At 36.3% G+C, this 13,439-nt stretch overlaps 1 protein-coding gene across 1 annotated transcript in view; it reads right to left on the bottom strand.

The window, feature by feature from the left end:
* LOC107703182 (stimulated by retinoic acid gene 6 protein homolog) overlaps positions 1–13,439 on the bottom strand; it is a 35,266-nt gene that overhangs the window by 13,874 nt on the left and 7,953 nt on the right. The window contains exons 4-11 of the mRNA XM_016505741.1: positions 12,064–12,146; positions 11,644–11,777; positions 7,166–7,332; positions 6,450–6,575; positions 4,905–4,975; positions 3,057–3,133; positions 1,344–1,405; positions 1,052–1,214 (exon numbers count right to left, since the gene is read on the bottom strand). Of these exons, the coding sequence (XP_016361227.1) occupies positions 1,052–1,214; positions 1,344–1,405; positions 3,057–3,133; positions 4,905–4,975; positions 6,450–6,575; positions 7,166–7,332; positions 11,644–11,777; positions 12,064–12,146 (883 nt within the window). The remainder of the gene's footprint in view (positions 1–1,051; positions 1,215–1,343; positions 1,406–3,056; positions 3,134–4,904; positions 4,976–6,449; positions 6,576–7,165; positions 7,333–11,643; positions 11,778–12,063; positions 12,147–13,439) is intronic.

The following is a 13,439-nucleotide window of genomic DNA, read 5'->3' as shown; positions in this document are numbered from 1 at the left end:
CAAAAAAATTAGCCAATCACCATCGAGTGTTCACTTTCAGTGCTGAGGAGTGTTGAGAAAAGAACCCTCGCAAGGGGGGCTAGCCTCTCTTCTGATATCAACCAATCATCATAGAGATGTAAATTACCTGATATTAGTTTGAACGTCTGCCGCTGCGCTGATAATGTACCAAGAACTTATGATGAGTAGCGATATTGAATATTTGATCGCCAAAAGATTTACCAAGCTGTCATTCAAACAGTATATATATCGGGTGTGCCTCACACGTCCTGAATAGTGAAGTTGCGGGCTCTTTGATCGCCCCCTGGTGGCTGGCTGCAGTACAGGTCATAAACCCCGCCCTCTCCATGTAAACAAATAGGACTTGAGTCAAAATAAAAAAATTAATTACACTTCCAATACAATTTTCCGAAAGATGGTTTTGGTCATTTAAGGTAGTTGTTATCACGCTGATATATGTTCAATTGTTCGTTTTTGTGATAAGTTTGATTTTAGCTAGTAATTTGATGCTATAATAACGGGGCGTGTCATTATGGTTGATTGGGTCTGCCGTAGTTTGTCTCCACCTCACGACACTACTGCGTAGACTCGGGCTCCAAACGAATCTCTACTGCGCAGACTCGGGCTCCAAATAACGTCATTTACTCAAGATGGCAGCGGCCGTACTGAGATGCTTTGGCTTCACTTTTCTATAGTGGAAGGAATAGGAGACGCTCGGCTTAATTAAATGGCACAACAGGCAGCTCTCTTTTAACACAGACTTTTAAGAAGGGATGGATGTTTGCTTCAAGTTATAGGCCAGGTAAGTGAAATTATATTATCTTGCTGTGTGTGTCGTTTTCTTTACGTTTTCTGACTAAAAGCAACCAAAAAGCCATTTTAAAGTGGTTAAGCAAATAATAATAATAATCGGCAGGGATCCCAGACCAATACAATTAGTGTGCCTCCTCTATTTTAAAACCCACGAGCCGCCACTGTACAATAGTAGTAAATTTATTTCTCTCGCAAAATCACATCCAAGTCCTAAGTATGAGAATGACAACTGACTCACTTTCCACACACCACAGATAGTACACTACAATCCTGACCACCTCCTGACGGTCATCTGACAGGATGATATTGAAACCGGCCAACAGGAAGGCGATGTTTTCATCTACTCCTCTGCGGACGATGTGTAGGGTGGGCAGCACGCATGAGACCAGTAAGAGCGCCATCTAAGACATTCACAAGAATAGAGAATGCCTTGAAATGCTACCGTGCTACATTAAATCAATCAAAAGCACATGAATTAACACTTTTAGACAGAAATAACTCTAAAAGTGGCTCTTTTTTGAAGCGTTTACCTGATAAAGCGCAATGAACGCCACAACCACAGAGATCGCTAGTTTCAAAGGGAACCTAAAAACTGATGGAAAAGAAATAAAATTACAGTAAATTAATACAAACACCGCTTTTTAAAAGTTTGGGGTTGGTAATTCTCTTATGCTTACCAAGGCTGCTTTTATTTGATCAAAAATACAGTAAAAATGTGAAGTATTATTACAATTTAAAAAGACTGTTTTCTATGTGAATATATTTTCAAATGTTACTTAGTCCTGTGTGATGCAAAGCTGAATTGTCAGCATCATTACTCCAGTCTTCAGTGTCACATGATCCTTCAGAAATCATTCTAATATGCTGATTTGCTGCTCAAGAAACATTTATAATTATCAATAACAATATTTATTATCATTCAAATTTTTTTGTGACTCTTTGACGAATAGAATGTTTTAAAATGACAGAATTTTCTAACTTGTGCAACTTTTGCAAAAAAACGCCTTCACTGTAACTTCCCATCAATTTAATGCATCAGTAGTTGCTGAATAAAAAAAAAATAGGAAAATAAATGTCCTTGTTCTGTCCTTTTAAATCGTTCTCGTTCACCATTCCTGGCTGGTGGAATGATCTTATTACAAGCACTTCCTGTGGCTGTTTGCCTCTTTAAGAAGAATCGCTTTATGTATTACCCAACTGTAAGTCGCTTTGGATAAAAGCGTTTGCAAAATGACTAAATGTAAATGTAATAAATCTTACTGATCCCAAACTTTTGGGTGGTAGTGTATACAGTTGAGGTCAAAAGTTTAAAGTGATAGTTGTTCATGAGTCCCTTGTTTGTCCTGAACTGTTAAACTGCCTGCTGTTCTTCAGAAAAATCCCTCAGGTCCCACAAATTCTTTGGTTTTCCAGCATTTTTGTGTATTTGAAACCTTTCCAACAATGACTGTATGATTTTGAGATCCATCTTTTCACACTGAGGACAACCGAGGGACTCGTATGCAACTATTACAATAGGTTCAAACGCTCACTGATGCTCCAGAAGGAAAAACCATGCATTAAGAGCCATGCATTCAAAACTTTTGAACAAAATGGAGATGTGCACATTTTTCTTATTTCGCCTAAATATCATATTTTTTTTATCTGGTACTGCCCTTCAGATGCTACAGAAGACAGTTTCATGTTTCCCAGATGACAAAATAAGTTAAATTTACCCTGATCTTCAGGCTCTTAATGCATGTTTTTTTTTTTTCCTTCTGGAGCATCGTCCTCAGTGTGAAAAGATGGATCTCAAAATCATACAGTCATTGTGAGAAAGGGTTAAAAAATGCTGGAAAACCAAAGAATTTGTGGGACCTGAGGGGTTTTTCTGAAGAACAGCAGGCAGTTTAACAGTTCAGAACAAACAAGGGACTCATGAACAACTATCACTAAACAAAAAAACAGCTGTAGATCATTCAGGTAACAACACAGTATTGAGAATCAAGGGGATGTAAACTTTTGAACAGGGTCATTTTTATAAATTCAACTATTATTTTCTCTTGTGGACTGTATGTAAACATCTTTTATGTGAAATATCTGATTCAGGTCAGTACTAAATAAACAATAACATGCATTTTGCATGATCCCTCTTATTTTGGTAAAATAATTAACATTTTGCAGATTCTGAAAGGGGGATGTAAACTTTTGACCTCAACTGTATATATTTTTGACGTTAGGCATTTTTTTTAATTGTATTTTACCATCCTCTGGTGTGTAGATGTAAGACTTGGCAGCATCTCTGAGTCTTTCAAACAGTTTTGGTTTTGATGCGCTGCAACTGCAAAAGCAAGAGACAAAAACAACAAAAAGAAATAATTTAATATAATTTTTAAAATAACAACCCTTCATATTCTTTCAAATGCACAATTAGACATATAATAGATGCTTTATTACAGGTTCAGTCGCTCGTTACACAATGGCTTTTAATGGGATTTGAACCTACAACCTTTGGACAACCAGTGTAAACCTGCAACCTCATGGCCTCTTGATATCTGAGGCATATCTGAAGTTAGTCTAAATTCCTTATTCCTTATACCTTCCTACATAATTGCCACTCTTATCAATGGATATTTCCCTTCATTACACTGCATTATGTAAACTATATCATACTGACATCAAGGAGTTTCCACGCAACAGGAATCATTTCCTCACATGGCTCACAGGACTATATTCAATGACATTTCAGACACTCAGTATATTTTTGCATAAAGAAGATCAGCATCTGTACAGAACAGACAAACTTAATGGCATTAGCTCATGATTCAGACTCCGGGACAGCGGTGGATCACTATCTACCAATCTTTGCATAAGTCAATTTACAGTAGGTGTGATTCACCTGCAGTCAGTGGAAATGAGGAAGGAAGTAGTCTATGGACAGTATCTCATCTGACTGGCTATTGTACAGTGGACTGATGCTACAACAGAAAATACCTCACCTTTCCTTGCCTTCATTGCAATTAAAATCCACTCAATTAGTAAAAGGGGTTTACAAGATTAGTTCACATTGCAGTATGCCAAGCATTTTAAAGCAGCACTATGTAACTTTTTCTGTGTTCAAAATTTGCACAATGTATATAATGAGCGAGCACATCATGAATTAATCTTTCAAACCGCGTTTTTGTCTTATCTCGAATCACTACGGTACACTTATAATCAGTGTTGGGGGTAACGCATTACAAGTAACACGAGTTACGTAATCAGATTACTTTTTTCAAGCAACTAGTAAAGTAATGCATTACTTTTTAATTTACAAGAGAATATCTGAGTTACTTTTTCAAATAAGTAACGCAAGTTACTTTTTTTCCCCCAATTTATTGATTGACAGCTCTCCTGTCCCCATGTTGAGAGAAATCACAAGATGTTACTGTAGTTCTAAAATAAATATGAATATGCATAGCTCCGGTTGGAATGTTCTTCCGCGGGATGTGTGCAGTTCTGTTTATTAACCGCTAGAGCGCCAAAAGTTACTTGCTGCTTTAATATGCTACAAAATAGGGCCTGAAATGTGTTATTTTAGTATTTTTATTTATAGTATTTATTTAGTATTTATAGTATTTTTATTCATTCTACGGGGTTTGAAAACCCTAATTTATCATAATAAAATGTATAAAAACCATTAACATTAAAAATGGATAACATTTATGAAATTGTTATTTATGAAATGATTTGATAATCCTTTAAATTATTTAATTTAAATTAAGTAATAAATATTTCATGATAATATTTAAAATAATTTTATAATAATATAAATGATTTACATTTTGTAAAAAGCTTTTAAATGTATAACCAGTGGAGTCAACATAAATTAATTTATTTACTTTTCTTTTCATCATGATGTAAAAAGGGTCACTATGATGTTACTTCACTGATGATGTGACAATAATCATAATGAAAATAAAACAAAATAAACTCAAAAGTCTACAGTATTCAAGGAAAGCATCAGCTCTCTGTGAAATTCTTGTTATGGGTTACTAATATAATTTCTGCTGTTTTTAGCTTCTCGAACCTTTGGGTTAATAAACAATGTTGTCCACATAAGTGTGCATCACCTGATTTTGGTGGGCTTTTTCTTCTTGAGAATCTTTTTCACATAATCTCTGTAATAACTGCTACTGAGGTCCTGCAAGAAAGATAAAAAAAATGGCTACAAATCTTTTGATGGTAGCATTCATTCTGTTCATGCTGATTTGAATCTTTACATTACATATCTCAAAAATAAAAACGGTCTATCATGCAGTGTGACGTGACCAAAACTTTGCATGCCGTTTCGTTAATTCTAAAAATTTGATCTGCATTTGTTTACTCGTACGTGTTATGAGGGGATCGCTCCTCTCTTATTTCATCCGAACATATTCGTCATGGCGATTATAGCTGAATAACACTGGTATTGTGCGTTTCCTTTGAGAAAACAACACTCTGTTTGTGTAAAGTGCACTGTGAGTCAAACATAACCCCATCCCACTGAGCTGCTTACAATGATTAGAGCTCTGGAATGCAGGTGCGAGTTTACAAACTCCCCTCTTGCCTTTCCATGCTGCTAAATCCCTTCATTATGAATTAACACAGCGGTGCTTAACTGGCGGGTCGTGACCCGAAAATGGGTCACAGGTCTGTTGTAACAGGGTCGCATACAGTACAGCAGGGAAAACAATGTTAAATACAAACTGATCAATAAGAGTGTCCATGATAAAGAAAAGGAAGAATATTTTAAAAATATAGTTAAAAACACATGCCAAGTGTTCATAATGGTTTAATGTGGCTTTCAAAACTTTAATACCATATTCAAGTAAAAATGTGCATATTTTCTTTACACCTTGACCTGTGAGTGTAATTATTACTTTTGAAAAAAGAATATATATAATACAAGATTATGCTTTAATTAGATTAGATTATGCCATAATTTCACCCTTTCATTTATATTTCTCTATAGTAATCTTTTATATATTATCTATATATACATGTTCTGATATCAGAACATTTTAGACACCAGAGACATTGGTTACAAATATCATGAATTACTAATTCATAATTTTCATTCAGATAATTTTTGGGGAAGCTGACATTTTACAACCTGAACCAACCTTTCAGATATTAATAAGTGAAGCAGTCTTGCAGTCTTTTATATATAAATGTACATACATGGGTCGAAGATGAGATGTCCCATTTTGGTGTTCGCATCAAATACAATTTACAGAAGTGATTTTATATACATAGAAAGCATATAAAATGCAAGTAAAGTGTGTACTTTAATGTTTCAAATAACTTTTGGGAAAATAATATGTTTCATTGTCATTCAGCATAACAGATATATTTATGTAAAAAACATACTTTTTCTGACCTGTACTTATTAAAACAAATAAATAAAAAAGTGATCATACTAAATTTTTATTATATTTTAAAAGATTAAAAACACCTCATGGTTTGAAGGATAGTGGCAAAGATTATTATACATTTTCAGTTTTATTTTTTAAATAAACTGTATTAAACGTTTATGGTTTTGATGCTTTAAACCCTTCGTCTTTGACCCATTTCATATATATTTTGTAAGAATTTCATATAGCTTTTAGACAGTTGTATCATCCTGACAGTCGTACCTCAGAGGCGTTGCTTGTCTCTGTGTTCTGTAAGCCTTTGAACAGAAGCAGTGGATACTGGAAACTAAGAAAAGCCAGACAAGCGATCTGAGGAAGGCTGCTGAACAGCATATAGTACTTATAGATCTGCAGACAAGGAGAAAAACAGACAAATAAATGTCAAATAACATCAAATGTTCGCAGTGCTTTGTCTGGCTATATTAGCCACCCATTTTCAGTGCAAATCAATCATGAAATTGCACTCAGAATTTATATTCCAAACCTAACAAGGCTTTCTTTATTTTGGCCTAAAAAGAAATGAATGGCTTTCAGCACGAACCCAGTCAGCCAGTTTGATTCTTTTGTTTTTGTTTGCAGCAGGCAGTACAATCAAACTAAACTAGAATATTTCATTTAATTGTGCATTTCGTGAAACATGGTACTTTTTTCTTGCGTTCTGACAGCGACTAAAGTGATTAACTGAAGGAAAGCTCCATGGTGAGATCCTGAGAAGCAGAACAAATTGTTTTGAGGTTTGACTATTCTTTGAGCAGATGTGAGGACAATGAGAACAAAACGGAGGACTAAGGGGATAAGGTTAATGAACTTAAGCTGCAACAGAAAAGTTTCGGCAAGTCTTATTCAACACACAGTGGGAAAGTGAAGTAAGAGCCCATAAACTTTGCTTGTACTCAACAGGTGATGTTTCAGATCCACATATTCATGGTAAGTCGTACCTGTGGCGTTTTGGGACAGTCCACCTTCTGCCAGACCAGAACTCCAAAGTGTGTCCACGACAGCAGGCTGCCCAAGACGTAACCCACCTTGTTGTGCAGCGTCCCGCAGGCCAGAAGAGGGTAGTACAACGCGGGGTAGTATAACAGAGCCAGGATCAGCCAGAACTCTACAGACACAAAGAACAAAATAATATAGTCCAGTTAAACATCTCTCTGCTCTCCTTAGCCTAAAAGAGCACAGCACGGTTTATATTTGCTTATAAATACTGATGTGGCCCAGTGGATAAAGGAGGCTGGGAGTCGAAAGATTGTAAGTTTAAACCCTTAATGGTGCAATCTCTGATTTATTACCACTTTGACCCGGAGCAAGACACTTATATGAATAAATCACCCCCCAAAAAAATATTTAAATTTGGGCCTGTTTCTCATACAAAACTATTGAATGGCTTCAGAATAATTGGAATATTGTGTAAAAATCATATGGACTTCTTTTTTCGAAGACTGATCAGTGTTGCTTTTTGTAATCGAAAGATGAGCTGATTATTATTTTTTCTATTTCTAAATAAAAATTATACTATAAAAATAAAAAAATCATTATAATGATTTATTAACAATAATATTTTTGTTGTTATTCATCAACACAATTATCAGTGTTTAAAGGGATAGTACACCCAAAAATGAAAATCACCCCCTGATTTACTCACCCTCAAACCATCCTAGGTGTACAAGACTTTCTTCTTTCAGACCAATCCATTCAGAGTTATATTAAACAATGCAATGTCTCTTCCAAGCTTTATAATGGCAGTGAATGGGGGTTAAGATTTTGAAGATAAAGTGCATAATCATAAAAAGTGCTCCACACAGCTCCAGGGGGTTAATAAGGGCCTTCTGAAGTGAAGTGATGTGTTTGTGTAAGAAAAAATGTCCATATTTAAACCTTTATAAAGAGTAATTTCTAGCCTCTGCTAACTTTCGTACGCGTGATTACGAGAGAGTGGGCTTCCAGCGGACGATTCAGGCAAAGCATAAGTTCCAGTGAGAATATGCTAGTCTCTCGAGAACCAAGTTTTGTTTCAAGCAAAGGAAAACCATCTTGACTGATATTGAAGTCCTCCAATATTTTTCTTCACAAATCCTCGTTTTGTACTTGTAATTCGTGACCAGTGTTTTGTTCTGATCTCTCCTCTGCGCTTCCGTGTTCGTCATTTGTCACATAGTTTACGCTACGCCTATGTCCTGCATCATCCGCTGGAACGCCACTCTCTCGTGAACGCGTGTACGACAGTTAGCAGAAGCTAGACATTATTGCTTATAAAGTTTAAAATATGTATATTTTTCTTACACAAATGCAATGATTCACTTCAGAAGGCCTTTATTAACCCCCGGAGCCGTATGGAGCACTTTTTATGATGGATGGATGCACTTTTTTGGGCTTCAAAATCTCAACACCCATTCACTGCCATTATAAAGCTAGGAAAACCAGGACATTTTTAATATAACTCTGATTGTATTTTTGAGTCTGACAGTGGTATGGGCTTCTTTTATTAAAGACTGACCAGAGTTGCTTTTTTTATGATCAACAGATGATTTTTTTTTTAATATGATAAGTGATTTTTTAATAGATAAGAAAATAATTTCTGGTACTAAATAAAAAATATACTACACAAACAAATGCATATTCATTATGAATATTTAATAACAACAACAACAACAACAACAACAATTATAATAATATTTTTTATACTTTTTATAATAACTTTTTAATGCTCTAGATGACCACAAATTTATGCTTTATTTTTTTAATTATTCTACCAAATTATGCCATTTATCAGAAGACTTGATTTTAAAGAACTGATAACTGTTAAAGGCCTGAGTATCAATAAAAGTATTTATCAAAATGATTATTTTGTACTTATTTTGGTAATTTTTTGAGTCTGATAGTCTCAAAAAATGGCTGTTGACCAGTATAAAAACTGGTCAAAACAATTATCTGTCTCCTCCTAACTGTTCAAGAATAATTCTTTTGCATTCCTTATTTTGTGTTCAACGCAAGAAAAGAATCTGTTTTTGAATGACCAGAGAGTGAATAAATTATGATAATTTTTAGGTGCACCTTTGATTTGCAGGATTGTCCCTGAAGTGTACTGTAAGTTATTTTGACTAAAATATGATTTTTAAACTATGAAAACAGCAAAAAATGTCATATTATCGAGAATGAGGAGAATAACAATAGTGGGCCATCAACACTAACAGACTTATAAGTCAAAATTCACTTATTAAAGCAGCAAACAGTTACATAACACAAACACAGCCTTGTCTGAGGCCCTGTTTGCTAAAGAATCAAAAATGCAGGCAATAATCCAATTACAAAACCCAACTAAGAAGGACTAGCAGTTCAGAGGAAAAAAAAAAAAAGATCAGGTAGGGTGCTACTTTTCATCCTCTTGTGTGAACTGAGCCTAGTTTGGATAGCTGCCATCTGGTGAATAGAGAGAGTGTTCATTTGATAGCACCGGTGAAGGGTGAGCCACTATACCCCTCCAACCCGGTGAATTTCCCAAACTCTTTGGTGGGCCGAAGTCTTTGATTTACATTATGATAGAAAAGAATGATTTCTTTTTGAAAGAATTTAAATTTTTTTAACATTGCCATAAATTATCATCCTTGACAAAACTGGTTTAAGTGCATATTGGTGGCGACTCAAGGTTCATTCCACGTGGGAATCGAACCAACAACCTTCCTTTTGCTAGTCCTAGGGCACATGTGCGCTTAGGGAATGTCTGAATCCACTTTTGCTAGTTTAATGACGGAAAAAAAAAAGGTCGGCGCACCAGACGCATGGTCCAAAAGGGCTGTACCAATTCTCTTAATAAGTAATGAGCGTGTTTTGGACGTAACATGCAATAAACCAATCAGATTCTTATCTCCATTCCCTTTATGAGCCAGCTGCGCTTGGACCATGGCAGATTCGCTATTTACATGGCGGAATTTGCAAGCGCAAAGACTGAACGCAGTTAAAGCATACACAATAATAATCTTTTACATTGTAATCCTTTCATTTTTATTATTTGGCATGTTTGTGTGCTGCTGCGAGTCACTGTGTGTGTAATATACATGCGTTGTGCACCCGCCTATAGGTGCATATTACTTACGAAAATTAATCATGGTATTACTACAAATAAAACCAAAAAACCATGGTTCCTATAGTTTAACCATGGTAACCACAAATTAACCATTTTGCAAAACTATCCATAATTTAACCATGGCATTTGTAGTAAAACTGTGGTTATACAAATGGTAGTCAATACGCCAAAAAAGCATGGTTAATTTTATAATAAGGGTAACAATCTCTTTAAATAAATAAAAAAAATATACTGTGCCATTGACTTTAGACTAGGTTTTAGTTGGTCAATGGCGCAATCGTTTTCAGTCGCCTCAAAATAACAACGCGCCAACAATGCGCCTGAACACACCTCGTTTTCAGACCAGCACGCCCATGAACGCACAAATGGGCGCAAATGCATTTGATATTTAAACACCGTGGCGCTGGACATGAAAATGATAACTGCGTCGGGCTGAAACTAGCAAAAAACACCTTGCATTGCGCCGGGTGTATGATAGGGCCCTCTAGACCACATCATAAAATGAAACATAGAAACTGAATAAATACTGCCATAATCACACTATAAATGCATTTCACCACTCCACGAAGCAAGAAGTCTTGTCACCATACCTTTGTTCGTGACATCTTTAGTGAAGGGAAGAGGATGGTGACTGAGGACCATTCCAAGCAGCTTGCAGAAGAGAATGCCATACACGGCTACGGCAAGACCCTTGTGTTGTGTGTGGTCTAAAAAGTTTACTGGGCTGAAGAAAAGAACAGAAAACAATTATAAATAACTATAAAATGAATATGAGAGTGGTTTTGCCCATGCAAAAGAGTCAAGAGTCAAGAGGCATTTATTTATCATTTGCATAGTTAACACTGGGGAAAACTGGGCATTGAAATGCTTGTGACGAGGCTCAGACATACAGTGACAATAACAGGACCATACAAAAAAAACTCACTGTCATGATGTGAAACTGGCTAAGGAGCTGCTACATAGTGGCTGAAATGGTCTGAGACTGAGGTTCTGGGTTATGTCAAACTGACCTGAGTAAACCTGTAAGTCCCCTTTGATTGTCACCCAGCTTCTGTCGTCTGGCCAGGATGGCGAGAACCAGCATGACCACCAGCTTTGGGCATAAAGAGAGGACAATTTGTCAGTCTTACATCCTCTGAAGACCCACCAGCTGGGACTTTGACCCTTTATTAGCCCTTTCTGCATCACAGCTTCTCGGTTCAAATGAAACCACAGACCCATGTGAAACAGGCCTGGGACCAGTGATTTGCAGTATAGAAACTGAATAAATACTGCCATAATCACACTATAAATGCATTTCACCACTCCACGAAGCAAGAAGTCTTTTCACCATACCTTTGTTCGTGACATCTTTAGTGAAGGGAAGAGGATGGTGACTGAGGACCATTCCAAGCAGCTTGCAGAAGAGAATGCCATACACGGCTACGGCAAGACCCTTGTGTTGTGTGTGGTCTAAAAAGTTTACTGGGCTGAAGAAAAGAACAGAAAACAATTATAAATAACTATAAAATGAATATGAGAGTGGTTTTGCCCATGCAAAAGAGTCAAGAGTCAAGAGGCATTTATTTATCATTTGCATAGTTAACACTGGGGAAAACTGGGCATTGAAATGCTTGTGACGAGGCTCAGACATACAGTGACAATAACAGGACCATACAAAAAAAACTCACTGTCATGATGTGAAACTGGCTAAGGAGCTGCTACATAGTGGCTGAAATGGTCTGAGACTGAGGTTCTGGGTTATGTCAAACTGACCTGAGTAAACCTGTAAGTCCCCTTTGATTGTCACCCAGCTTCTGTCGTCTGGCCAGGATGGCGAGAACCAGCATGACCACCAGCTTTGGGCATAAAGAGAGGACAATTTGTCAGTCTTACATCCTCTGAAGGCCCACCAGAGGCCGGTGCAGCTGGGACTTTGACCCTTTATTAGCCCTTTCTGCATCACAGCTTCTCGGTTCAAATGAAACCACAGACCCCTGTGAAACAAGGGCAGAACCCAATTCCAAAGACGCTGCCTCTGTTTCTGCTATGAGTAAGTGCACTATCAGAGAGCACAGGCCTGGGACCAGTGATTTGCAGTGACCTGTAACACTTTTAGGAAGCGTCATGGTCAAAGGTGACCTCTGAGTCCACATGGGTCCATCATAGTCAATTAGCATATGGCTTTTTGTGTAAATATCAAAGGGCCAGGAACTCAGTGGGAAGTCTGGGAGTTACAAGATGAGTGACAACAAATAATATGAGCAGGTTTGAAATGTTTTTCAAATTTTTATACAAAATTACTATGACAGTACCATGATATCTGGTGGAAATACTATGGTATTTTGCAGTGGTCAATGTAGAGATTGGCATGGTTATTATCGTTAACTAAAACTAAAACCATAAAAAAAAAATTTCATTACTTACAATTTTCTTATATAAAATAACCTCTAACAGAAATAAAATATTTAAAATAATAATTTTATTTCAGCTAGTTGTCAAGTCAATTAAAACTTACATAAACATTCATAAAAAAATATACAGACATATAAAAAAATAATAAAACTTCAAAACGTTAACCCATTTCCAAAGACGCTGCCTCTGTTTCTGGTAAGCCTGAGATCAGTGACCTGCAGTGACCTGCAGTGACCTGTAACACTTTTAGGAAGCGTCATGGTCAAAGGTGACCTCTGAGTCCACATGGGTCCATCATAGTCAATTAGCATATGGCTTTTTGTGTAAATATCAAAGGGCCAGGAACTCAGTGGGAAGTCTGGGAGTTACAAGATGAGTGACAACAAATAATATGAGCAGGTTTGAAATGTTTTTCAAATTTTTATACAAAATTACTATGACAGTACCATGATATCTGGTGGAAATACTATGGTATTTTGCAGTGGTCAATGTAGAGATTGGCATGGTTATTATCGTTAACTAAAACTAAAACCATTAAAAAAAATTTCATTACTTACAATTTTCTTATATACAGTGGGTACGGAAAGTATTCAGACCCCCTTCAATTTTGCACTCTTTGTTATATTGCAGCCATTTGCTAAAATCATTTAAGTTAATTTTTTTTCCTCATTAATGTACACACAGCACCCCATATTGACAGAAAAACACAGAATCGTTGACATTTTTGCAGATTTATT

This window comes from Sinocyclocheilus anshuiensis, unplaced genomic scaffold (genome assembly GCF_001515605.1).
Source record: "Sinocyclocheilus anshuiensis isolate Anshui unplaced genomic scaffold, SAMN03320099.WGS_v1.1 scaffold1139, whole genome shotgun sequence".
NCBI classification, from domain to species: domain Eukaryota; kingdom Metazoa; phylum Chordata; class Actinopteri; order Cypriniformes; family Cyprinidae; genus Sinocyclocheilus; species Sinocyclocheilus anshuiensis.
Note: the sequence above shows the minus strand (reverse complement) of the source record. Positions and strands in the feature narration are given on the sequence as shown.